Source organism: Equus przewalskii, chromosome 9 (genome assembly GCF_037783145.1).
Source record: "Equus przewalskii isolate Varuska chromosome 9, EquPr2, whole genome shotgun sequence".
Lineage (NCBI taxonomy): Eukaryota > Metazoa > Chordata > Mammalia > Perissodactyla > Equidae > Equus > Equus przewalskii.
Genome location: NC_091839.1, coordinates 21,450,117 through 21,477,990, shown reverse-complemented (window position 1 = coordinate 21,477,990; position 27,874 = coordinate 21,450,117). Strand labels below are relative to the sequence as shown.

Here is a 27,874-nt window from a genome sequence, read left to right as displayed (position 1 = left end):
CCCACAACCAGGATCTGAATTTGCAAATCCCAGGCCACTGAAGCGAAGTGTGCTAAATTAACCACTAGACAAGTGGGCCAGCCTGAAGGATTTTGTATTTTTTGTCCAGGCAAACCACACCCTGGATACCCTGGATTCACGGCTCATGAGCAGAAAGGGACTGAGACTTGGGAAACACAGAGTGCTTGCTGAAGTGACCGCCAAGAGGAACGAGCTGGGATTATTAACAAGAGCCAATAGTGCATAAAAAATGGAGGAAACGGTGTTAAAAAGGACAAAGGTGCTTACCAGGACAAGGATGGTTTTGGTAGCTCTGGACTCAGGGGAGCTTCTGAGGCAGACATTGGCCTTATGAAGATGTTTCACCCTCTGCTTGTGCTTGTACAGGATGAAAACGATGGAGCCACTGGCCAAGAACATAAGTCCAAAACAGAAAATATCAGGGAATGACAGCAATGCTGCATATAAGTTGTCTCTGGTTTTGTCAGGACGAACAGTAGAACAGTATCCTAAATTTTTTCTATTTGTGGTGTTTTTGTGGCTCCCACGGATAGTCATAAACATAGGAAAAATGATATTTATCAGCATGTGCAGCACCCAGCACAGGGTAATTGAAGGGACAATGCACTTCAGAGCTTCCCCTTTAATCTCTGCCCACCTGGAGTTCCTGGGGCTGATGATGATGGCCTGGATGACACTCAAGAGGCTGGTGGTGCCAATGGACACACCCCTGCCCACTGCGCAAAGATAGGGCAAAAATCTGCATTCCAAATCAGGATGACCAGGATCCACTCCAAAAGATGACAATGTATAGCGGATTCCACTAGATAACAGGACCAATAAGTTGGCTACAATCAGGTTCTTGATAATCAAATCTGTGGATCTTAACCTACACTCAGTGAAATGAAGGAAAAGATAATGGCAAAGAAGAAAGAAATTCCCCACAATTCCGAATGTAGTCTGTAATAAGAGAATCGTCCCTATTGCCAAATCCCTGGCGGCCATCCTCTCAGTTCTCAATGCCTCATGTTTGTCTTCTGAGCCAGAGGATCCTGCAGAGGAATAGGAGGTGTGGGCCACAGGAATCATGTCAACTGAAATACAATTTACTCCACTTACCAACAAATCCTATGTAGAAATAATTACTTAAAGTTTTTTCTGTCCTTCAGAGGACTCCAAGAATTGAAAGTAGAATCATGAATGAACACTTGCAATGTAAGAAATACTGCCATGAAGGTCACAGATGCAGTAACTTCTTTATTCCTCACAAATTCATGAGGCAGCCACTGTTACATTCCTTATAAAGATGAGGACAACAAAGGGACAGAGAGGTGAAGTGTTTCATCTAAATTAACACACTGGTTGAGAACACAGTGGGGATTTTAACCTGGCAATAAAGTGGTGCATTTAATCCATAATACACTAAATTAATAGTTTTGTTCTTCAAATAAGCCAGATCTAAATTCAGTTTTGCTTTTCGATCTTGTCATTTCAACTTAGATTGGTGATATTTTATCTATATTTGGTAATGATGAGATTTCACTTATGTATGAAGACATTTGAGAGGCAGATATAGACTTTGACTAAAGCTTTACAGATCTTAATAAAATGTAGATGCCCTAGTTGCAGGATAAAACTGCACGATCCTGTCCCAGTACAAGTTGAGTTTAACAGATGCAAGAATTCCTCAACATTAGGATGGAAAAGAAAGATTCATTTGCATTGATTTCAGGAACAAAAGGACAATGCTCTGAGTCACAGGAAGTATGAGATAGAAACACTGATGCCTGATAAACAGTGTATGGTAGAAACAAATTATTACTAATTTCAAATCATATACATGTCATTTATTTATACCTATGTTAGATGAAATTATTAGCAGGAATGAAAGATTTGTGAAAAAGATTAAAGTACAAGGTACACAGGCAACATGCAATGATGTGATGCCAAGGAAAAGAGCATGCATTGTGTAAATTATATACATTTTTGGGTCTCTTAATATATACTATTATAATATTTAAAAGCATCAGAAGTATCAAAAGAAGCATTTGAGCCTAAAAATATTTTCTGAACTTATTGCTATATTTTTTTAAAGTGCTGCTTACTCACTTTAAGTGGGAAAAGTCTGTCTATAATCGATAGAGACATTACCATGAAATCTGTTAAGCGCTTCATACACTCAGAGTTAGAGAAGACATTTCTTCTCCAGCAACTGCTGCTAGACACACTGTTACTGCACACGATCAACTGATCCTTGTATGTTCATCATACTCTTTATTACAACAATTCAGGTACCCTCAGTGTACCTCTAGAAACCTGAAGATTATGTCTATGATTCTGTAAGTAAGCTGAACAGCAGCTTGACACCTGAACTACAGTCCTTAAGCACATCAATATCAAATTTTATATGACTTGGATTAAACCATAATAACCACTGTCACTACCTTTGAGACATGCTGGATTGCTGGAAGATCTAGGAACACATCTCTCTTGATATCTCACTCAGTTTATCCTCAAGATTTATTCCGTCTTCATACCTGGCTTTGGCACTTGACCAGGTACATGAAAGAACATTTGCCTTGTCCATTACATTCACTTACCCAGATTCCTGATACAACTCCTTCTCTTACAGGTTCTAACTCTCAGATGAATAAATCTAAAACTCACCCATTTTTCCCTGCTGCTGGCATGGTGGGGTTAGCATGAAGGTCAAAGCAGTCAGTACACGTTGACAGAATTAGCTAGACCCTGATATATGAGTTTCTGATTCTGTGACCTCGGCTCCCCTCAGAACCGCAATTATCATTTCACTTGTAGCATCATTGGCAGTAACAGGCTTGGGAGCTGAGAATATTTTTTCAAAACTTTCTTCCCAGGTGCTAACTACCATGAACAACTACAAGTTTCTAGCTAACATCCCCTAAGAGACTATTGGTGTGTGTGTGGGAGGCATGGACATACTTTTCCGTGAACCCTGGAGGCAGACAGTGTCTCACATGGAGCAGGGCAGGAAATACTTAGGTCTCACATTTGATCGACTGGCAGTGGGTATGTGTATCTCAGTGGATGTTCTATTTCCCCCAGATGTTCTAGCTAAAGTGAGCTATTTTCTAACTTCACACAGCTAAGTTGCATCATCAGTTATGTTCAAAGAAATGTGTTTTAAAAAGGATGCAAGAAGAGGGACATGATACCAATAATTTACGTTAGATGTCATTGCACTCATTTGCACACCTCAATGTCAATGAATGTGTAAACAGTAAGGAAACTCTACCAATACTGACCCTTACTTGTGATAGGAAGCAGAATCATACAAATATCCATAAAATAGTGAGAGAAGTTTTTAAAACAGTCCCTCAGATAGAAAGCACCAGAATCAGATGCCTTAACGGGGAGATTCCACCATGCTTGTAAGTATCAGATAAGCCAATGCTACTTCCTTAATTCAAGACCATCAAATTGTCAACACACTCCTCTATCCTTATTTTTTTTTTTACAATATTTTCAGTAAGAAGCTATGTTTTTAAATTTAAGAAATATATTTTTGGTTGGTCAGAACAAAATACAGTTATAAATTGCAAGTTGAATTTAATTCTGTAGGTTTTCCTACAAACAAATCAACTCTGATGCAAGTTCAAAAGGGATCTATTATCCCCCCTTGTCAAGTCACTTGGCAGAGCCATAAAGCTGGACAATCCATCTTACATACACTCATCTACACACAGAAGCAAAAACACACAGGCATGCACATTTCTTCACACATTCAAACTTATAGTCACACATTCACATTCTTATATACATACACACTTACATGCTCTCACAATGTTAATTGGACACACAAAAAATAATGCACATATTGATCACATAAAATTTACACTTAAATATGTAAACAATTATAAATACATACACTTCCATAAACTCACAATTACACTTCTTCATAAAATAACAGTCACCAAGCATGGGTGTATCTCAATTGCATGATCTTATACAGAAGAGTAGTTGCATTTACAGACTTCTGGATGCCTAAAAAGGGGGGCCATGCTGCCCTCTATAGTTTTGATAACCCTGCAACAATCACAAGGGCCATATTTATTACAATGCACAGCACTTAAAATGTGCTGTGAGCGTTGTCATCTTACGTCAAGACACATACTGAGAAACTTGGGTTTTTGGGGGAGTGAAAGTGCCTATGTGATAGAGTGGAGTAAGAATAGGCCACAGGACCAAGAAGACATAATATGGGGGTGCCGAGAGCCAGGGGGCTTGGAGTTATAGAGAGTACAGGGCAAGGGAGTGAACAGAAAGAGAAAAGGCAATGGTTTTTAATACTGGTGAAGTATTAAAGTGCAATGCTGGGGATGAAAGACAGAGCAGGCAAAATGTGCAATGAAGGAAAGGTGGGAGATTTGGAGATCTGAAGAGATCAAGGGGGGATAGGATCAAGGGAATAAAAATGCTAATCGGGAGGGGAAGTTAATGTCAAAAGTGAGGAAGTGCCAGAAGGGGCTTCATTTAAACACCATTGTTTGGAGGGAAGGCGAATTCAGATAGGGTAGAGAGATTTTGGTAGATGATAACAGTTGAATTTCGGCAGAATGTGGGGAAAAGGAGATGGCACTAGGGGAAATGGTGGGCACAGGCAAGAAGGCCAAATGGGCAGAGGACAATAAGACAGTAAAGGTCAGTGGGCATGTGTGAGCCAAAAAGACAAGGAGAATGTGTCCAGAATTATAGAGTTCGATGCAATGAGTGCATGGTACAAACTGGGTTTCTGGGGCAACTGATGATGCGTATGACTTCAGAGCTGGGATGAATGAGGGTGCCAGGGCATAGAAGTCCCAGGGATGGGATAAGATATCAGAATTGAGAGCAGATAGAAGGCAAGAGAAAGGAGGGCATGCAAGACAGATTTTGCAGAGGTGACAAAGGCTGAGGAGGGTTAGAATGAGGTCTCTAGAATACTGGTCACAGAGGTTTGGAGGTGAAAAAGGTCACAAGCTGAAGGTGGAGAGTGCAATACTGAAGTCAAGAGGGTTCCGTGGAGGTCGGAGTGCATGTAGAGTTTTATTGGATGTCTAAAGGTCACAGGTGGACAGATGAAGATGTACAAGGGAGCATAGAGGTAGAGTGCGAGGTCGGATGAGCCTAGGAAGACGGAGCTGGTGGAGGACAGATATGAGGCCATTCATTGATTCTCTCATTTGTCTATTCCTTCACTTATGATGAAAAATGAGGAGTCATATATGTTTATCTTTAATGAAATACATTTGACATATTACATTGTGTAAATTCAAAGGAGTACATCGTATTGATTTGCTACATTTACATATCGTAATACGATTATCACTGAGTGATAGCACCTCTAGCACCTCACCTCATTATCTTTTCTTTCAGTGTTTGGAATAATGGAGATCTAGACTCATAAGAAGTTTCATGATTACAATAAAACGTTGTGTTTTGTATTCACTATACTGTGCATTAGATCTCCAGGACCTATTTGTCTACTAGCTGCAAGTTTGAAGCCAAAAACAACCTCTCTCCTGTTTCTCCAAGCCCCTGCCCCTGGTAAGCACCATTTGACTCTGTCATTTGATGAGTTTGGCTATGTTAGATTCCACATGTAAGTGAGATCACACAGCATTATCCTTTCTCTTTCTGACTTATCTCATGAAACATTGTGCCTCTGAGGTCCATCCATGTTGTTTCAAATGGCAGAATTTCTTTCTTTCCCATGTCTGAATTATATTTCATGGTACATATATATCACATCTTCTTTACGCATTCTTCCATTGACAGACACCTGTTCTTCCATATCTTGGCTTTTGTCACTACTTTTGTAAATAATACTGTAATGGATATGGGATTGCTGGTATCTCTTCAATAACTGTTTTCATTTCCTATGGTTTCTCATTGCAGTTCTGGAACGACAATCTTGGTCATATAAGATGTTCCTGAATACTCCTTAAGTTGAATCTACAGTAGAGATAAGGACACAAAATTTGGGATTTAGAACTCTCAACGGTGTGTTCTCTTTCCTTTTGTGGTATTGTGTACAGTATCAAATAGGAGGTCTAACACGAGAGGCTGTCTACTAGTATTCAGGGTTCAGTGTTGAAAAACTGTGCCAAGTCATCCCTTAAAAATGCCTGCTTACAGATTCAAAAACTTTAGCATCACAGAATTTTTATGTCCAAAGATAGACGTAACAAAAATATCTTTCTTTATTGTGGTATTTCTAAAATGTAACACTTTATTCTAAAGTTTATGTGCTCTTACAAGCTAATGTTTTGAGCTTTACCATAAAACATGACACATAATAAGATAGCGAAGAATTTTAAGGACATATTCTCCTTTTCCTCTATCGTATAAGAAAACATCAGGAGGCATAAAATGTGGAAATAGATTTTAGATATATTGATAGTTTAAAAGTAATTTTGTTTTATTGCAACCAATTTCCTGGGCTCATATAATGCTATAGGCAAATCTCCAACCTTCTGTGTAATGTAACCTGGATGCTCATAATTGATACATCGTAAAGGAATTACGAGTTCAAATTAAGATTAGCAATCAGCTGAAATTAAAATAGTCAGATTGTCTTCGATTATCTGGTGGACCCAACATGTTACAAGAGCCTCTCATATGGAAAGAGATGGCAGCGAGATGGGATATAAGAGGAGATTAGAGATTTGGAACATGAGAGTGACTTAACATGCTATCACTGGGCTTGAAGATGGGATTGAGATATGTGCAGGAGGAACCTAGAAGAAGGAACTGAATTCCGCCAACAATTTCAGATCCTGGAAGTGGATTGTTCTTCAGAATTTTGAGAATAGAGCCCAGGCTGGCTGATTAAGTCTTGTTGACCCCCTAATCTAAAAACTCAGCCAAGTCCGTCAGATTTCCAATAAAGAAATATAAGAAAATAAAACGGGTGTTGCGTTAGTCTGGTAAAATTGCAGCAATTTCTTATGTCAGTAAAATTCAAGTGATATACACGGGAACAGATTTAACAGTCAAATATTTCCATGACAACATGAAGTAAAAGTCTTCAGGAATTACCCATAACCAATACTATTTTGATCTATAGATGCAACAGTTGTCATCACTGAGGTATATCCTACTTCCTATGAAGTTGGAGAATATATCTGAGGTTATATCTGAAATAATACTACACACACAGAAACATGCCCACATGCAGCTAACATTCTGTCCTTGGCTCAATATCTCAGAGATAGAGAAGGAAAGCTTTCCAAGTTATAAAATCATGGAATGTCAGGAGCAAGCAAGCACACAGCATATGACCTGGGACTCAATATTTGCCTGAGAAGGACATTTTCCCTTCTCTCATCTCTAGCCCTATTTCTTATTCTCTTGAAAAACCACGTTTGCCAAAGTTTCCTTTTTTATCATACCAACATACTCCTTCTGTTAAGGGTTGTATTGTGTTCTTTCAAAATTAGCGTGCTGTAGTCTTAACCCCCAGTACCTTACAGTGTATTCTGATTTGAAATAGAGTATTTGCTGATATAATTTGTTATGATGAGATCATACTGGATTAGCGTGTACCCCTAATCCAAATGAATGGTATTCTTATAAAAGAAAGAAATTTGGAGACAGTCATGCACACAGGGAACACGTCAGGCAATGATCGGAGTTAATATTGCCATAAGCCAAGGAACTAGAATTAAGGAGAGGGGCCTAGAGCAGATTATCCCCTAGGAGCTTGAGAGAAAGCATGGCCCTACTGACATCTTCATCTTGAACTTTCAGCCTCCAGAACTGTGAGACAGTAAACATCTTTTGTTTAAGCCCCTCACTTCCTCTCCTTGTTACTGCACATAGCAAACAAATACAGCTTCTTTTGCCACCTTCATAACAACACGCAGAAGGACCTGGGAATGCAGAGAAGACTCCCCTTCCCTGTCCTCTGCCACAGGAGAGATTCAAGGACAAACAGCTCTGATCTGAAGGTCATAATGTGAGTTTCTCATCCCCTGTCTTCGGAGACATTCCCTCTGAGAAACATCTGAAATCCTGCTAAAATATTGGGGACGTGACTAGATCAAGAGCTCCCTACAAAACGCTCACAGAATAGACCCTTTCCCTCTCAATGGGCAAGAGGTTTGGGTCCACTCTCTGAAATGAGTCCTAAGGCTTAACAACTGACAGAATGGATGTTGAGGAGACGGGAGAGCACAGTTGATGGTTTTTCTTGACACTCCCCAAGTGGTCCTCAGTGGGAAACCAGTATTGAGGGTCATTTAGTTAAACATTATTTCTCAAATTGTAATGAGCTGTGAATCACCTGGGGATCCTGTTGAAGCAGATTCTTTGGGACATGGCACTCTAAGAGGGTCGGTTCTGCAGATTTTTAGAGGGGTCATGAATTTTCTTTTTAACATGGAGCTAGTAGTGCTGCATCTGCTCTCTCCAGACCCCTGTTTCAGTAGCACTAAGAAAGAGAAGAAGCACAGTACATGTGAACCCTACACCCTACCATCACAGCTCAACACAAATCCTTCTGGTTCCTGGCAGTTCACAATTTCGTGGCGAAGGAAAGGGAACCAGTATGTGTGACCCACCTGGGGAGGGAGGAGGCTACTATTAGGAAACGCCTACGGACCGCATGACTCGATGCAGAGTTTGCACTGGTGAAAGCAAATGTCAAGTGGATGTAAATGTGCAGGCATCATCTGTTCAAGAACCAGCACAGGATGGGCAACGTGGGCAGGTGGAGTAGAGTGGGGCTGACTCTTGCATGTGCTTTCACTTAATTGCTGGATAAGTTGTCTCTTTGCATTCTCTACAGCAGTTATTGGCCATGGGATTCCAGCACTGATAAGAGGCCGGCTTAGAGATGTTGAATCTCCAAGCAGCCTGTTAATGTTGTGAGTATGATGCTCTGTTGGGGCACAAAGGCACAGAGGACCATGTGCTGAATACAGATTCTGGATGCACTGAGATCTGCAATGTTCAAAAGAAACAACAGCTCCCAAATGGACTCATTTGAACTCAGCTCATCAAACAACCAATATCATCACCAAACCAAAGCCTAATACAAAACCTAATTGCATTTTCAACCTTGCCCAGGAATGGAATCTTAACCAGTCTGGAATTTTCTTTTTTTTTCTTTTTACAACTGGCACCTGAGCAAAAATATGCTGCCACTCTTCTTTTCTTCTTCTTCTCTTCTTTCCTTCTTCTTCTCTTCTTTCCTTCCTCTTCTCTTCTTCTCTTCTTCCTCTTCTTCTTTTCTTCCTCTTCCTCCTCCTCCTCCCCTCTTCCCCTCCTCCACTTCCCCTCCCCCTCCTCCTTCTTCTTTCTTCTTCTTTCTTTCTTCTTCTCTCAAAAGCCCAGCAGTACATGGTTCTATATTCTAGTTGTAATCCTTGAGGTTGTGTTCTGTGGGATGCTGCCTTGGCATGGTCTGACGAGTGATGCCATGTCTGTGCCAAGGACCCAACTGAGGAAACCCCAGGCCAATGAAGCGGAGCACGTGAGCTTAACCACTAGGCCATGTGGCTGGACCCTGGAATTTTCTTATCACCAATGAGGTTATCTACCAAATAGACCCTTCCCATCCCCCAAGAGATATGACATAATCTGCTCTTTCCTTGTGTCTTCCCCCTTTGTCTATAAAAGCCTTCCATTTGGTACAGCTCCTTGCTTGTGGTCTGCACAGGTATGTTTGTAGGCCAGTCTGCAGTAACATTTCTTGGCTACTCCTGGTGTATTAAGGTGCATATGTTTGTCTTGTATTGTGTAGATAAGGGCTAGTGGAAACTATTAGGGATCTTGGAGGCCATAAAGCCACAAAAACTGGTAGGGACTGGTCAAGCACTTAAAAGCTGTTAGAGTGCATACCACCTAACTCAAGGACTTCTGTGTTATGATAAGACGGTCAGAGAAAGGGTTAGATTGACACTAGGTCACCTCTCAACCTCAAAAAGAATTGCCCTACAATGACATACACTGTAAAACGCCACACAATCCCCAACCTTGTGACATGTCACTCTTAGGTATGAATCTAGCTACAAGAGACACAAAGTCTAGCTAAAAGAGATGGAATCTTGAATTTCTAAAGAGTGAAGTGTGCCACCTTCTGGCAAATTGCTCATTTCATGTGTAAGGATTATACAGAAGCTGTAGAGAGAGATCTAGGCAAATGGCAAAATCTTACTAAAAATGACCTAGAATTATAAGGGCCACTATGGGGAATGTTCCAATTAGACGAGATTGTTTACTTAAGAAGTGCACTCGAAGGAAAGTGTTCCTGAATTAAACAAACAAAATGGGATACCTATGCCTATTTTAATTAGTATGCAGATGTTCCCAAAGGGCTACAAGATTCCGAAATACCTTCATTAAAAGACTCATTACAAAAGGTTAATGAAAAGTTAAAGACGCCAGGGGTACCTGAAATGAAAGACAGGAGGACTGATGTGACTTACTGCTCCCCTCCATCCTTCTTCACCTGAGCACTCATGTTTACTGCTTCTCTCTCCAAACTGCCTTTCCAGTGTGAAAAAACTACTAATCAGTTATCACTTACAATAAAATTACCCAAAGTTTCCAAAGGTATTATTCACCCCTTGGTCAAAGACCAAACTAAGGGCCATAGTTAAAGAATTTTCAAAGCGCAGGGAAAAACTTCAAAAGGTTTTTTAAGAATTTGGGGTCATTCTCAGGGCCTAGGAACCCAGGCTGCCAGATCTTTACTGGCTTGTGCGCATGTTGGTAGGATCCGGTGAAGCCCCAAAACGGATGCAAGAAACAAAATGGCAAAATCTCAAGGATGGTATTTGAGATGCTTCATCTTCAAAATGTTCTCTTATTAGACCACAAAGGGCTACAAAATGGCAACTGAAATTTATCAAGCAATATTTAGAGTCTTCCCTGCCCACACTCATTTGCCCATTATTCAAACATGCAAGCGAAAAACAGATGGATCTGTAGCAGTCCTTAAACCCCTTTTGAAACTCTCTTCCCATAGGGTTACAAGTTTCATACACTAAATAAAGTCACCCAACCCGCTCTAGTTGCCCTATTTGTAATTGGACTATTTAGTGTTTGTTTGTTTGCTTGTTTTTGCTGAGGTGGATTCACCCTGAGCCTAAATCTGTCGCCAATATATATGATAAATTAAAATGAAGAAGTTCTTTTACATAAAGAAATGCACATGCACAAACGAAAGAGGGATGGAGGGAGGGGAAGAGAGAGAGGATCAAGAAAAGAATAATATCCAACAGATATAGAGACTTCCTGCACATCAACAAGAAAAATGAAGACAGACAAGAGAATAGTAAAAATGGACAAAGTAAACTAACATATACTTCAAAAAGAGGTTGCCCAATGTCTAATTAACATATCAAAATATACCCAAGTTCCTCAGTAATCAGAGAAATGTCAATAAAATCACTATTTCATATAATGACACACCAAGCAGCAGACTAAAATAAAAACTGAAGTAAAATGACAAGTGTTCACAAGGAGGTGGATGAACAAGGATCTCCTATGCCGCTGGTGGGTGGGAAAATTGGGGCAACCATTTCCCAAGTCTATCTGGCACTATGTCCTAAAGCTGAAGACATGCAGACCTATGAGCCAACAACTCCTCTACTCTGTGTACAGCCAGCATAGGTTTGTAGGTGTGTCACTGAAACGTGTTCTAGAACTTACATGCCAGCATTACTCCTAACTGTCACAAACTGAAAAGCACCCGCATGCATGTTAACAGTGAAGTGACAGCTATCACTTGGCCCTGCCACTCCGGGATCCAATTGCTCCCATTGTATTTAGGTTGCCCAGCTCAGTGGCAGCAGTTCCCAGTATAAAGAACGACTGGCTCGGAGAGAAGAGCAATCAAGGCGCTCTTGGAGGATGCTGGGGCTCCCCTCACCAATATATTTCTCAAAGTATTCATGAAAAAGATGTCTTGTGGAGCCTTTCAGTATGGTGGGCAGATCTTAAGTGACAAATCCACTCTAACATTCCAATGACAGAATCAAGGAAAGAGGGAAGCAAGAAAAGAATAATATCCCACAGATATAGAGACCTCTTTCAAATCAGCAAAAAAAAGAAAAGTCAGACAACAGAATAGTAGAAATGAACAAAAACACTAACATATGCTTCAAAAGGAGGTTGCCCGATGTCTAACAAACATGTGAAAATATGCCCTACACCTGTGAATCCATTGCTCCACATTCAAAGGAGTGGAGGCATTTTCAATTTACTCCCGATGAGCCATCTGCTGAGCAATGTTTTCAAGTGCTCAACCAAACTGTTAGAGCTGTTTCTAACATCATGAGCTGCAAAGTGTAAAAGCAGAATCTCTGCTTAGACAGCATGTACCAATAAATTTGTCATGATCCAATTTTATATCATTCCACCCTTATCCCATGCCCTAATATCCATTCCCACACACGTTCCCAGGAGACCTGTTGTATAAGTTAGAAAACTCAAGCTGTTCTTTTGGAGTGTAGGGCACCACCTCAGGGGTCACACTTTGTAGCTCACTATTAGGAGCCTACTGGGACTTGAGTCTGGATATATTTCTAGGAGCAAGAAGGAGTAGTGGGAGTGGGTCCTGAGGAGAATCAGCATTGTCTTGCAGGGCAACTGCTTCAGGAGAGGCCATTAAAGTTTCCTCAGGTAATGCAGGGTTATTCCCTTGGACAAGGTAAAAAAGCCAACAGGCTGTTTTTGCAGATGTTCCACTGCCAGGGGTAGGGGGCCATTCCAATTGCGGTGGGGAGGCCAATCCTACTCAGGGTGGGGAGACCAGTTCCAATGGAGACGGAGAGACCTTTCCCAGTGGCAAAGAAGACCTGTCAGAATTTAGGGGCTCAGTGTCCCTAGCCTCATCAGGCTCTTCCCACACATCCACATTACAATTTATCAGAATCCTATTTTTTCCCAATTACTGCCCGCACTTTAATGACAGACACCTTATGAGGCCAGGAATGCACCTTGCAGTTACAATTCAGCCAGTCTCAGGAGGAGATTCCGCATTTGATTTTCAGCAGTCTCAGCTGAGTGGCTACAGGAGATAAAGGTCTCCTTCAGGGCACAGACAGATGCCTTCAGGGCATTTACACTGTGCTTCAGCTGGGAATTTGAATCCCTGAGCTTCAGTTTCACTTTCACTTCTTTGTCCAGCAGCATTAGGAGCAACCAGCCAACGTTACCCCATTCATTAGTTTTCCAAAAATGTTTGAAAGTGTCATATGCACAGTCACTCAGATACTGACTGCTTATGGGTGGCTGATTAGGAGTAACCAATGCAGAAATTTTGCATATTTCCATTGCCAAATCACACCAGGGACTATCAGTCCTCTCTTTAATAATGGAAATGAACTCATTCCCACCTGTCAATCTAATCATATTTGAAAGCCAATTCCAATGTTAACTGAAACAAAGAGTGTAGGTGATATTAGTGAAGGAGTTTATTCAATAAGGATTCTGAGGATTTGAGCACCAGGGAAAAACATTTCAACAGAGTGCTCTGATGGAAACGCTCCAAGGTGTGTGAGTTGAAGCACAGCTCATATTTCTTTCACAAAACAGTGCTCACGCATGAAGAGCACAAGAAAATAAATGACATAACTACACTTCATATATGTATAAAAGGGGGATAGAGTACATCTGGGCTTTTCCTTAGATTATGCATGAAGGTAACATAAACAAGAATTACTTCGTTATACATCAAAGTTCAGAGATGTCAACATTATCTAAGTATGGAGGGAGGCAAGGATTAGGGTAGGGAATTAGTCTCTCATTCTCTAAGAAATGCAGCTGGGAAATGGGAGCGCTGGGTACCCCATTTTCTCCTCCTGTTGTGGAATTGTCCAGCTGGCATCTTCACTCATGAGATGTGGGGTTGCAAGGTCATTTGGCACAGGCTGAAGCGGGCCTGCACGGCTGCTCCACAGCACAGCCAGGATTTTATGGTACTGACTTCAGACCTATGCAGCTTCCTTGCTAGATTTGCCTGTTAGACCAGGGAGAGGGGTTCGAAAAATCTGTCCACAATCCCCCTTTTGGTCTTATCAACTCAGGGTTGCATTTGTGACCAATGAGTTCTTTCTTTTTTTAATTTTTTATGACATAGTGAGTTATCTCTCATCTCCTTACCAATCTTACAAGTCTTTTATTAAAAATGCATTCCAGATCACTTCAACCTTCCTGGCTAACATGATCTGGGCCTGCTCCTGTTGTCCTCTCCTTCAACACGTAGCATAACATCAGAATAACATGATACGAACAAAATTACAGTTGTGAATACAGCTTTTATAATATCAATGTGAGGACATGAGACAAAAGAGAAAAAAAAATCATTAAATGAAACCTAGACAAACAGCAGCATATTTCTGGACTAACTGAACCATTCTTCTCCTTCTTTACGTGGAGTTACTTGTACTTTATGGTCAGTGTCCTCAAAGTGCTGAAGTGAACGCTGCATTTCTCGGGAAGCTCAGTCTAACCTATCTTCAGGCCATTCATCCTCCATGATTTAACCTCAGCTGGGGGTCTTAACTGGAGCTCCCAATAGGCATAAACATCTTCATCTTAGTATCATAAGTCTCATTAACCTCTGAAAGGTGGATCTTTCCTATAATTTTTGTATTACACCAGATGCCTGAACTTTTCATCTTAACTTCATTTGGTTGCAATAGGAATCTGATAGTGGAACAACATGATTTTTTATTTCCTCCCATCAAAATTGACCCCTCCCCCTATGTTCATTGCAGCATTGTTCACGATAGCCAAGATGTGGAAGCAACCCAAGTGCCCTTCCACAGATGAATGCATAAAGGAGATGTGGAATATATGCACAGTGGAATACTGCTCAGCCATCAAAAGCAAATTTGTCTCATTTGCAACAACATGGATGGACCTTGAGTGGATGATGTTAAGTGAAATAAGCCAGACAAAGACTAATACTGCATGATTTCACTCATATCTGGAAGATATCAAATACATTGATAAAGAGAACAGATTAGTGGTTACCACAGGTGAAGGAGGTTGGCCCGGGGGCAAAAGGAGTAAAGGGGCAAAGACATATGGTGATGGAAATAAGTTAGACTAGTGGTGGTAAGCACGATGACGTCTATTCAGAAACTGATAAGTAATAATGTACACTCAAAATTACACAATGGTATAAACCACTATGATCTCAATAAAATTACTGAAATTAAAAAAAAAACAGGTAACTAATGTTAACTAAATTTATCTCATAACCACTTCACTGTATAAATATATCAAATTATTATGTGGTACACCTTAATCTTATACAAATTATGTGTCAGTTATATCTCAGTAAAACTGGAAAAAGTGCCACAGAACATTAATGGGAAAACTAGCCAAGTACTTATTGATGCTAGAGCTACATTTTCTCCATAAGATCCCGCACTCATAAGACAGCAAATCACTCAGAGTGAAAAATGGTTTGTGTAGTACAGATATGTAATAAAGTTTCAAAATAATTTCTATCTCAACCCGTACAAATGACACTGAAATGCATCTTTCTTTGTTATGTGACACAGCCCCAGTAATTCTGTTAGGTAGAGATCTGCTGTCTAAATTAAAATGGCTAATACTCTTTGCTTTAATGGTGACCTCACCACAGTGTTTCCTGACCAACCTGAACCTGATATTTTATGCTCTTTATAATTGGCCCTTGACGTGGAAGGGGACAAATTCCAACAAAAGTTCTCTAAAGTAATTGAGCTGCTTAATAATCTGTGAGGAAATTTTAAAGCAACAATGTGAGAATAAAAAGTGCAGAGCCTATAAAGTTCCAGGTAGATGTGAGTAAACCTCCTCTTCAGTTGCCTCATTATCCACTAAATCCCGAGGCCATACAAGGCCTCACACCCATAGCAGAAGACATACTCACCGCGGGGCTGAACAGCCCCTGTACCACCATCTGTAAAACACCGATCTGACCAGGTCAGAAACCTAATGGGAGAGGATGACAATTTGTTCAGGATTTCAGAGCTATTAACAAGAGAGTCAATCCTTGCTTCCCGGTTGATCCAAGCCTGAACACCCTGTTGTCACAGGGTCAGGCAAACTCAAAATAGTTCACTGTTGTACAAATTGGTGCAGCCTCACTCTAGACTCCAACAGCCAATATCTCTTTGCCTTCACATGGGTCATTCAACAATCTACCTGGACAGCATGAAGCCTTCACTGAGGCCCCTTCTTATTTCTCCAAATTCCTTACACCACCAAGTTTTAAACATCCTCCTGACCCGCGGGATACTGACCCTCTTACAATACGTAGAGAACTTCTTGCTGTGCTCAGTAACCAAAGAGGCAGCCATAAACGTTTCCACTTCGCTGCTGCCACAGATAGCTGAAAAAGGACATAAAGTCTCTAAGGAAAAATTGCAATGATCTCTAGACACTGTTCATTCCCTAGGTCATAATCTAAGTGCTGAAGGAATCCAGCCATATCCTCCCCAAAATTAGTCTAATCAAAGAATTTCTTAGGCTTGCAGCTTGTGACATCTTAGCAGATGTCTAGGCTTGCCTGCTTATGACAGACTTTGGGTTGCTAACATTTCTTTATTGGCTTCCTCACTTTACAGACTCAGCAAATTTCAGTCCCTGAATCCTTTCCTCAGGACATAAATATGTGCAGGCTGTTATAAGACCAAAACAAGTGCTGCAAGAACCACCTACCTTAGGGCTACAGAACTATTCCAACATTTTGCTTCATTTGTGCAGGAAAGAGATAACCAGACCCTGGGAGAGTTCAAAGAAGAACATGGCAAGAAACACAAGCCTGTTGTTTACTATAGCATACAACTCCAATCAGTTTCTTGTGCGTGTCCCTGCTGTCTAAAGGCTATAGTTCACATGCAAAGTTAGTAGAAACCTCTGCATATTTAACCCTAGCAAATGACTTTTCTTTATAAACCCTACATGCTGTCCGAAGTATTCTCAACTCTGAATTGACTCAACACTTCCGTGCGAGCTGACTAACCTTCTATGAGGTCCTTCTGCTTTTATCACAGAATCTACATCTCAAACATTGCAAAATCTTTAATCCTCCTGCATTACTATCTCTGCCTATTGAAGGCAAGCCCCATGGCTCAGGTAATAACATCTCCTTTTGGGACATGCATCCTAATTTATGAGACAACCCTTTACTAATCCTGATCGAATCTGCTTTGTTGATTGGTCATAATGTACAAATAAAAAAGGAAATTGCCAGGCTGATTATGCTATTACTACCCAATAGGAACTCCTTGAAAGGAGAAACCTCCAGCAAGCTAAAACAGCTGAACAAGCAGAGCTCCAGGCCCTTAGAGAACTTGCCAGTTTATAGAAGGACAATCTCTTAATATTAATACTGCTGGTGATATGCCTTTGGGGTTGTCCACAATTTACTATTTTATGGTAACGAAAGGGTTTTCTCATGTCCTCACACCCGAATCATAAATGGACAGGCAAATGATCTTCTTACTGCTATTCTCTTAATTGTTAAAATTGCTCTTATGAAAATGGATGCTCACACTAAAAGGATTGAATCTGATTATCAGCAAAATCCCCTGCCTGACTTCCACAGAAAGACAGCGGCAACAGAATCTATACAGATCGTGGCACATGTGGATGAATTCCATTCTGCTCCTGTGAAACATAAGTCCTTGTTGACAGACTTGCACCATCCTCATGCCCTTGCAACATGGCAACACTTTTCCTGAATCAGATAAATTATGATGGGCAAACAATGGTTGTAAATTAAGTGAAAATTCAGGGCTATGGGAAACCCAAATGACCTCTTGGTTCTACTCCACTCCCCGTCATACCCATTTTTTAGGTTTTACATTCCTTCTCCCACACGGTGCATTTAAGATGAGTATAATTAGGCATAGACATTGGTAGGGAGACCTCTATAAAACGGCAACAGCAGACTACCCCTAAGACCTAAATGTCAGGCGATTGATCCTGAAATAACTATTTTCTTTCCCAAAAGGCTTCAGACCTCCTCCCTCTGGACCCTTTGAGCACCTGCAGCTGGACTTCATTCAACTGCCACCTGGGACAGCTTACCAATACGTTCTTGTTGTTGTATGTATGTTTTTCAGAAGGAGTTGAAAGCTTCCTTGCCACAAAGTTGATGCCTGCATAGTAGCAAAGAAGTTCTTGGAAAATATGTTTCCCAATTGGAGTACACCTTCCACAGTCTCCAGTGACTGAGGCACTGATTTCGCTGGACACGTCAGATGAGTCATAACAAAAACCTTGCAGACTTCTTGGAATTATCAAGGTCACTATCATCCTCAATCATCAGGCAAGGTTAAAAGAATTATGGCATCCTGAAAGTCAAAATTTCTAAACCTGCTGAAATGACTGGACTCACTTAGCCTAAGATATTGCCTTTGGTCTTCCCAAGTGTATGCAGTTTCTCCTTGGGGCTATGAATGCCTAGATGGCTGTTGCATTGATGGACAATGCTTCTTAGCTTATCCAACTGTGCTCCTAACTCGCCACAAGAAAATGACACAATTTATGGTTCGACTCCCTTGGATATACATCATCAGCTTAGAATGGACCTAGCGGATGAGTTCGTGACCCACGATTTTCTTTTTTGGCCAGGCCATAATGCCTGGTTAGGAGTAAATATAAATGAGAAAATGATCAGAAACCTCTCCTTAACTCTTGAGAATATACAGAATCTCCTGCTCAAACAATAGAGGCTCAACAGAGATCCTTAGACTTTCTTGTCATAGTTGCTCTTAATAGTCGATTGGTTTCTATTGATTATAAGAATATAATCAATAGTATACCAATTGTCACTGAGCAAGGAGGTTTCTGGGCTGTGGCCAACACCTCCTGCTGCACCTGGATTAACACACCTGGGGAAGCTGAAGCTCAGAAATAAGATCATTGATGAAAGTTGATGATGCTACATGCTCAGAGGTGACTTTGTCAGCAGGATCTTTCTTTGACTTATTTGATTTTCAATGGTTTGAGTTGAGGACAGTGTCTTCAACATGAACTGCAAACATTGGACATTATCCTGCTTGTAATAATCTCCATAGTGGGTTGCATTCTCTCAAAAGTTTTAAATGCATGTTTGTAGCTGTGAACCACTAAGCATATGATCTCCGTAAGACTGCAACATCAGAGAGGGAGCAAAGAGAATGACCAACTTAAAGATTTGGGGCCTGAAGCCATGGGCTGTGACTACCACAGTGATTAAGCAACAACATCAAGGCCTATTGATACCAATCAAAGGATCGATAAAAGCTGTGAGTGGTAGTAGAGAGAAGTTCTAATAGATTCAGGTTTGACCATATCTCTCAGTTATCTCAGAGTCTACACAAAAGTGAGAAATTGTTAAAAAGGAGGCAGCAGGCCCCAAATGGAGTCACCTGTGCCAAGCTCCACATTAACAAACCCAGACTTAACACCTAATTGTTGGTGTTAATTGTTTCCACCTCCCTTGGAATGTAAACTTGGACCAGGCAAACTGGAATTACCTCGTCACCTCTAGTGAGGCAAATTGCCCCATAGACTCCTTAGATTCCCCTATAAAGGGTTACTTCTCTCAAAGCAATGCATTCTTTAGACAGAATTCCCCTTTTTTCCACCCCCTCTAGGCCTTTAAAAACTTTTCCTTTTCTGTAGCCCATTGGAGCTCCTTTCTGTTTGCTAGGGGGGATGCTCCCAGATTCACGAATCATTGCATAAAGCACTTTGATCATAAAATTTACTCAGTGGAATTTTTGTTATTTCTTAAGCTGAAGACTCACAGGCTTTCGAACACTCAGGCTTCAGTATGGAAGACAGCGCACAGAGCAATCTAACTACTGCTGTCTAAAGAGAATACCTGATCGTTGTGTCAAGGTTGCCCTGAGTTAACACAAGAGGGGCTTCAAGATGGAGGGCTGCCTGCCTTTGCCAGAGACACTAACGAAAAAATCATCACTCATAATGCCTTGTGTTATTTCCCACATGGCAGAAATCTAGTAGGGGCTGGGGCTTCTTCTAAACATCAGGAGCCAAAGCGACAACAATTATGCCTTCACTGCTGGAAGGGTTGAGGATTGTCAATCTGCCCATAGACTCCCAGACTCCCAATAAACTTTCGTAGGAAAATGGGACTCTGAATTTTGGTAAGGTTTTCTCAGCCTGCTATCCTGACTGACAGATGAAAAGAAGTTCTAATACAGGCTCTCAAGACTGAATCATCAAACTTGCCAACAAAGAGAATATCACTTACATAACAAAAAGTTTGAATATCAAAAGTTCCTGGTACTAGATCTGAATCTTTACCCAGCCTCTGGGGGGCAAGTGAAAGGGTAATTGGTCCCACTAACACTGATCTACCTGCAGCTCCTTCTGAATGAGACAAGCCCCTCTGGCACTTATGGGATGGGGAATCACAAACAAATAACAGAACAACTACTCTTACATTCTGACGTAAGAACAACAAGAGAATATTGAATTATTTCAAAAGGAGTAGTCATTTCCCCTCAAAATTCATGCGTTGAAATTTATTGGCCAAGATGGGGTACTAGGAAGTGGAATCTGGGAGGCAACTACATCATGAGGACAGATCCCGAACAAATGGGATTGGTGCCCTTTAAAAGAAGCCTGAGAGAGCTCCCTTGCCTCCTTCCACCTTGTGAAGATACAGTAAGGACTCTGCAAACCAGATGAGTGTCCTCACATGACCAAACTGGCACCCTGATCCCACACCTCTATCCTCCAAAACCGGGAGATAGAAATTGTTGTTTACAAGCCACCCAGTTAGTGGAATTTTATTATAGCTGCCCAAACAGACGGAGATAGGCCCCAACTGCCTCATCAAGTTCGCTTCCGTTTGATACTATGACAATGCACAAAGGCTATTGGCTGCATGGCTCAGCCACTATCCCATCCTCACTGTCAAGACTGCCAAGAAATCCAGAGTGTCCGATATTTTGCCCCATTGCAGACCCTCAAGTTAGTCTGCCATTTTCATGACTGTTAGCAGAAGTCATGAGACTCCTGGAACTTAGACAAGACATTGTTCACTGTTGCCCAACAGGCATCAAGACCTTTGTGTTCACCTCTGTTCCTGCTGCACCCATAACATCAAGAGGGCCGTGCAGAGAGGTCAAGGAGGATGCTGCACACGTAGTAGGCTTGTGTCACTTCTGGCGACATTAAGCTGAACAAACCTCAATCTTTTCACGTGGGTTATAAGTACAACTGCCCAACCTTTGCTTCTGAGGAAGGCATTATCTTTATTATATTTGTCAGCTAATTAATCTGTCCTTGCTCCACAACAAATACAATCGTCATCTCCCAAAGCAGTTATTCAAAAACCCTTGCGAGGTAGTCCAGAACAGTATCTGACACAAGTCATGAAAAAATTTGAGAGGCCCATGGAAAATTGTCTCCTGATCGAGTATGCCTTTCTCTTTCAAACTTGAGAATAATTGAGTAAAAAGATCCATTGAAGATTTCTGATACCAAGACTGACCTTGGTTGTGTGGTCCTGTGAGGTTATTAAAGACTGAAGGAGGCAGGAAAAGACACAGATTTACCAGGACACTTCACAGGAGAGACTGATCCAAGGGAGAGGGGTGATGTTATCCTAGGTGAGCAAGGAGAGGCGAGAGCAAATGAAAAGAAAGCATAATATCACATGTTCTGAATCCAGTGAAATTTGCTAGCTTAGAAAAAAATATAATTTGCTATCTGTGCACACAACAAATCCATTCTGGATTTATTCTGAATCTAAATTTTAAAGCTCTGTAAAGTTTCTAAAATGAAAAAAGAATACATCTGCAGTCGTAGGATACGAAAATATTTCTAAAACAGAATGGTAAACATTACCTACGAAGGAGGAAATATCAAGTTATATTAAAAATTAAGACTTTCTCTTCATCAAGACAAACACAGACACAAATGAAAAGACAGAGAGAGCACCAATGATTGAGAATAAAGACAGGAAACATGTCCAGCTGATACTGAGAATCACTACAAATTACAGAGAAAAAGACAAGATAGAAACAATAGACAGAATAAATGAACACACAGTTCAAACAGTGATTGCCAAATTGCCATGACGTAAGTGAAAATATGCTCAACTTACATAATAATCCAGAAAATAAAACTTAATTCACCACTTGGTACAATCACACATCAATCAGAAGCCTTAAAAAAAAAGATAAAACAGTAAAAGACATGGGGCCGGCCCTGTATCCAAGTGGGTAAGTTTGCACACTCCGCTTTGTGGGCCCAGGGTTTCGTCGGTTCAGATCCTGGGCACAGATCTAGCACCGCTGATCAACCTGTGCTAAGGGGGGGTCCCACGTAGCAGAGCTGGAAGGACCTACAGCTAGAATATAATACTATGTGCTGGGGGGCTTTGGAGAGAAGAAAAAAGAAGAGAAAAAATAATGAAAGTCTTGAAAATGATGTGGGCAAACCAAGAGTCTCTCACACTGTTGGTGGGTGGGGAGATTGGTATAAACATCTCCCAAACCTCTTTGGCACTATCAGCTAAAGCTAAAGAGGTGTAAACATGACACCCGATAATTCCACTATTCCATAAATAGCCAAGAGAAATTGGCACATGTCATCAAAACATGTCTTAAATAGTCCCAAACTGAAAACAACCCATAAGCCTAACAGTGCAATGATTGTTTTCTATTCAAACACTAGAGTCCTATACTGCAATGTAAATGAATGATTACCAGGAACATGCAGTAATACATTCACAAACAATATAATGGATAACAAAAAATGAAAATAAAAAGAGTAAAGGCTCTATTTATTTTTCCATATAGATTGCAAAAGAGGCTAATGTGACCTGTGCTGTTACATGCCAGAGCAGTGGCTCCCCTGATGAGCAGTGACTCCCCTGAAGAGCAGTGACCGGAAGGGACCATGATGGACTTCTAGGGGTCTGTTAGACGAAATTCCCTTGGGTGAACTAGGTACTGAGAACAGAAATGTGAACTGCCCTTGAGCTATGCACTTATGAAGTGTGTTTGTGTCTTTAAATTTGGAAAACATATATCACCAATCAGAAAGGTGGGATATGGTGAGTAGATCAGCATCGTAAAGTCCTTATACTGTAAAGCTAGGGTTTAGAGTCTTAAACAGAATGACACTGTGATTAACTTTTAAATTTATATTGACATTTCTGGGCAAAAATTAACACATAATGAGCATACAACTTTAAAAGAAAAGGGATCAATCATAATGAAGAATTATAATGTAGACATATTTATAAATGAATACAGTAGAAGTTAGATAAAATAAGAAAATAAACTCTATTGACACTGAAATGTATCAATTATTATATCATTATATTATATTTTATTATAATATATTATATTATATAATTATATTATATAAAATTAAATAGACCAATTACATGTTTTAAACTCAAATGTTTTTCACTATGTTCATTGGATTTCTGAAGAGATATGGCCAAATAATAAAATTAAAGTAGGAAAGTGAAAAAGTCATTCTATGGAATTTTAACAATTAAACAACCAGCATAGCAATATAACATCAGGTAACATACAAGTTAAGATTTGTCTTTATTGTAATTAGTACTATATTAATTCTTTTCTCGATGTACAAATTTCCAATATACTGAATGACTGATAACAAAGATAGTTGACTTTATATGTATATGAATATATACAGATATACTCAAAATTCACACACAGATACAAATACACACACAAATTACACAGACATATACATTTATCATCACAATTGTACTTATGTGTGTGTCCACATGTGTTTTTTTCTAATACTTGTTTAACGATATAATTTGTGTGAAATATTGAAGTCGCTTGTGTGAGATAAAGGAATGATTTCTATTTGTCATACAAGAACCAATATATATCATTTAGTTCAAAATACCTTTGTAATTTAAGCTACTGAATTCTCATTACTTTGCATCAGCTTCAGAATGTAAATACAGAGAAACCTATTTAAAAACCTCTCCTGAAATTAAGGAAATATTCACTTTCCTCCTTGAAAATCAAGGAGTCACAAACTCCACATAAATAGAATGGACTCATGTCTTTCCCTTCAAAATACCTCTCCCTACCATGCTCCAAATTTAATGGCCATCTATTTAGTCATTTTAGAGACTGGAGTGTGCACCTCCAAACCTCTTCATTGCCAACATGCCCAAATCGTCTTCCCCAAAGAGAAAACGCTGCCTTCTACAGAACCCAATTCCATGCAATTCGTGTCTTTGAAATTGTCCCACTCACATCACGTGATTTGAAAATCAGCTAAAATCTAATTTTGTGCTATCATTTGCCCCTCTATAAATTAAGCTGGCCATTTCTACCTGAAAATGTTAAATGTTTAAACATGCTTACCTCCAACCACAACATCATCTTTCAAATAAATGACTCCTGCTTCCTGAAGGATGTAATGTACAAAACTCATTTCACTCGAAAAAACTTTACTCATTGGCTAAACTTCCCCTGCAGCACCCTTGTCTTCAGTTTCAGTTATGACCAGCAACATGCTATTTTACTTTTAAGCATCTTTTCTAAAAATGTTGTGCCTAGTTCATCTCTGGGGAATTTGCTGTAATAGATTGAAGTTACACAGTCAAAGACTTCTCCAAAATGTCCAGATTATTTTAGAACTCAGTGTTCATTGTTGCGTTAATTCTGCAGTCCTCTACTGCAAGTATTAGCAGCACATCAATCACATGATAAATCAATCACATTTATCAATCTGTGATAAATATGTGATATTACATTTCGATTACTATTCCAAACTATTATTTATTTTGAAGAAGAAATTCAGCATGTCTTGTTTACATTCTGTGGTCAGCGAGACATAACTGTACTTAGGACTCTGAGGAGGATGAGTGAGCTATCTAATGAACATTGTAGAAATACAGACAATTTTCATGTTTCTCATTAGATTAGGGGATTTTGTATTTTTAAAAAATTATTACTTTTTTATGTGAGGAAGATAGGTCCTGAGCCAACATCTATTGCCAATCCTCCTCTTTTTGCTTGAGGAAGATTGGCCCTGAGCAAACATCTGTGGCTACCTTCCTCTATTTCATCTGTGGGATCCTGCCACAGCTTGGCTTGACAAGTGACGCTTGGCCCACAACCAGGATCTGAATTTGCAAATCCCAGGCCACTGAAGCGAAGTGTGCTAAATTAACCACTAGACAAGTGGGCCAGCCTGAAGGATTTTGTATTTTTTGTCCAGGCAAACCACACCCTGGATACCCTGGATTCATGGCTCATGAGCAGAAAGGGACTGAGACTTGGGAAACACAGAGTGCTTGCTGAAGTGACCGCCAAGAGGAAGGAGCTGGGATTATTAACAAGAGCCAATAGTGCATGAAAAATGGAGGAAAGGGTGTTAAAAAGGACAAAGGTGCTCACCAGGAGAAGGACGGTGTTGGTAGCTCTGGACTCAGGGGAGGTTCTGAGGGAGACATTGGTCTTATGAAGATGTTTCACCCTCTGCTTGTGCTTGTACAGGATGAAAACGATGGAGCCACTGGCCAAGAACATAAGTCCAAAACAGAAAACATCAGGGAATGACAGCAATGCTGCATATAAGTTGTTTCTGGTTTTGTCATGACGAACAGTAGAACAGTATCCTAAATTTTTTCTATTTGTGGTGTTTTTGTGGCTCCCACGGATAGTCATAAACATAGGAAAAATGATATTTATCAGCATGTGCAGCGCCCAGCACAGGGTAATTGAAGGGACAATGCACTTCAGAGCTTCCCCTTTAATCTCTGTCCATCTGGAGTTCCTGGGGCTGATGATGATGGCCTGGATGACACTCAAGAGGCTGGTGGTGCCAATGGACACACCCCTGCCCACTGCGCAAAGATAGGGCAAAAATCTGCATTCCAAATCAGGATGACCAGGATCCACTCCAAAAGATGACAATGTATAGCGGATTCCACTAGATAACAGGACCAATAAGTTGGCTACAATCAGGTTCTTGATAATCAAATCTGTGGATCTTAACCTACACTCAGTGAAATGAAGGAAAAGATAATGGCAAAGAAGAAAGAAATTCCCCACAATTCCGAATGTAGTCTGTAATAAGAGAATCGTCCCTATTGCCAAATCCCTGGCGGCCATCCTCTCAGTTCTCAATGCCTCATGTTTGTCTTCTGAGCCAGAGGATCCTGCAGAGGAATAGGAGGTGTGGGCCACAGGAATCATGTCAACTGAAATACAATTTACTCCACTTACCAACAAATCCTATGTAGAAATAATTACTTAAAGTTTTTTCTGTCCTTCAGAGGACTCCAAGAATTGAAAGTAGAATCATGAATGAACACTTGCAATGTAAGAAATACTGCCATGAAGGTCACAGATGCAGTAACTTCTTTATTCCTCACAAATTCATGAGGCAGCCACTGTTACATTCCTTATAAAGATGAGGACAACAAAGGGACAGAGAGGTGAAGTGTTTCATCTAAATTAACACACTGGTTGAGAACACAGTGGGGATTTTAACCTGGCAATAAAGTGGTGCATTTAATCCATAATACACTAAATTAATAGTTTTGTTCTTCAAATAAGCCAGATCTAAATTCAGTTTTGCTTTTCGATCTTGTTGTTTCCACTTAGATCGGTGATCTTTTATCTAAAATTTGGTAGTGATGAGATTTCACTTATGTATGAAGACATTTGAGAGGCAGATATAGACTTTGACTAAAGCTTTACAGATCTTAATAAAATTTAGATGCCCTAGTTGCAGGATAAAACTGCACGATCCTGTCCCAGTACAAGTTGAGTTTAACGAATGCAAGAATTCCTCAACATTAGGATGGAAAAGAAAGATTCGTTTGCATTGATTTCAGGAACAAAAGGACAACGGTCTAAGTCACAGGAAGTATGAGATAGAAACACTGATGCCTGATAAACAGTGTATGGTAGAAACAAATTATTACTAATTTCAAATCATATACATGTCATTTATTCATACCTATGTTAGATGAAATTATTAGCAGGAATGAAAGATTTGTGAAGAAGATTAAAGTACAAGGTACACAGGCAACATGCAATGATGTGATGCCAAGGAAAAGAGCATGTAGTGTATAAATTACATACATTTTTGGGTGTCTCAATATATACTGTTATAATATTTAAAAGCATCAGAAGTATCAAAAGAAGAATTTGAGCCTAAACATATTTTCTGAACTTATTGCTATATTTTTTTAAAGTGCTGCTTACTCACTTTAAGTGGGAAAAGTCTGTCTATAATTAATAGAGACATTATCAGGAAATCTGTTAAGCGCTTCATATACTGAGTTAGAGAAGACATTTCTTCTCCAGCAACTGCTGCTAGACACACTGTTACTGCACAGGATCAACTGATCTTTGTATGTTCATCATACTCTTTATTACGACAATAGAGCTACACTCGGTGTACCTCTAGAAACCTGAAGATTATGTCTATGATTCCTGTAAGTAAGCTGAACAGCAGCTTGACACCTGAGGTACAGTCCTTAAGCACATAGATATCAAATATTACACGACTTGGATTAAACCATAATAACCACTGTCCCTACCTTTGAGCCATGCTGGATTGCTGGAAGATCTAGGAACACATCTCTCTTGATATCTCACTCAGTTTATCCTCAAGATTTATTCCGTCTTCATACCTGGCTTTGGCACTTGACCAGGTACATGAAAGAACATTTGCCTTGTCCATTACATTCACTTACCCAGATTCCTGATACAACTCCTTCTCTTACAGGTTCTAACTCTCAGATGAATAAATCTAAAACTCATCCATTTTTTCCTGCTGCTGGCATGGTAGGGTTAGCACGAAGGTCAAAGCAGTCGGTACATGTGTGACAGAATTAGCTAGACCCTGATATATGAGT

At 40.1% G+C, this 27,874-nt stretch overlaps 2 protein-coding genes and 1 long non-coding RNA gene across 4 annotated transcripts in view; all 3 read right to left on the bottom strand.

Annotated features, from left to right (window-relative positions):
* Positions 1-27,874, bottom strand: part of LOC103554208 (uncharacterized) — a 142,041-nt gene that overhangs the window by 59,540 nt on the left and 54,627 nt on the right. The gene's annotated exons all lie outside the window — the stretch shown is intronic.
* Positions 6-2,348, bottom strand: LOC103545191 (vomeronasal type-1 receptor 4-like). The gene has a single exon (XM_008511904.2). The coding sequence runs from the start codon at positions 1,087-1,089 to the stop codon at positions 58-60; it is 1,032 nt and encodes a 343-aa protein (XP_008510126.2). The 5' UTR covers positions 1,090-2,348; the 3' UTR covers positions 6-57.
* Positions 25,102-27,369, bottom strand: LOC139073547 (vomeronasal type-1 receptor 4-like). The gene has a single exon (XM_070558440.1). It carries the CDS (start codon positions 26,199-26,201, stop codon positions 25,170-25,172), a length of 1,032 nt encoding a protein of 343 aa, XP_070414541.1. The 5' UTR covers positions 26,202-27,369; the 3' UTR covers positions 25,102-25,169.

Excerpts from the sequence above, each read along its gene's own strand:
- LOC139073547 (XM_070558440.1), bottom strand. The coding sequence starts at position 26,201 with ATGATTCCTGTGGCCCACACCTCCTATTCCTCTGCAGGATCCTCTGGC.
- LOC103545191 (XM_008511904.2), bottom strand. The coding sequence starts at position 1,089 with ATGATTCCTGTGGCCCACACCTCCTATTCCTCTGCAGGATCCTCTGGC.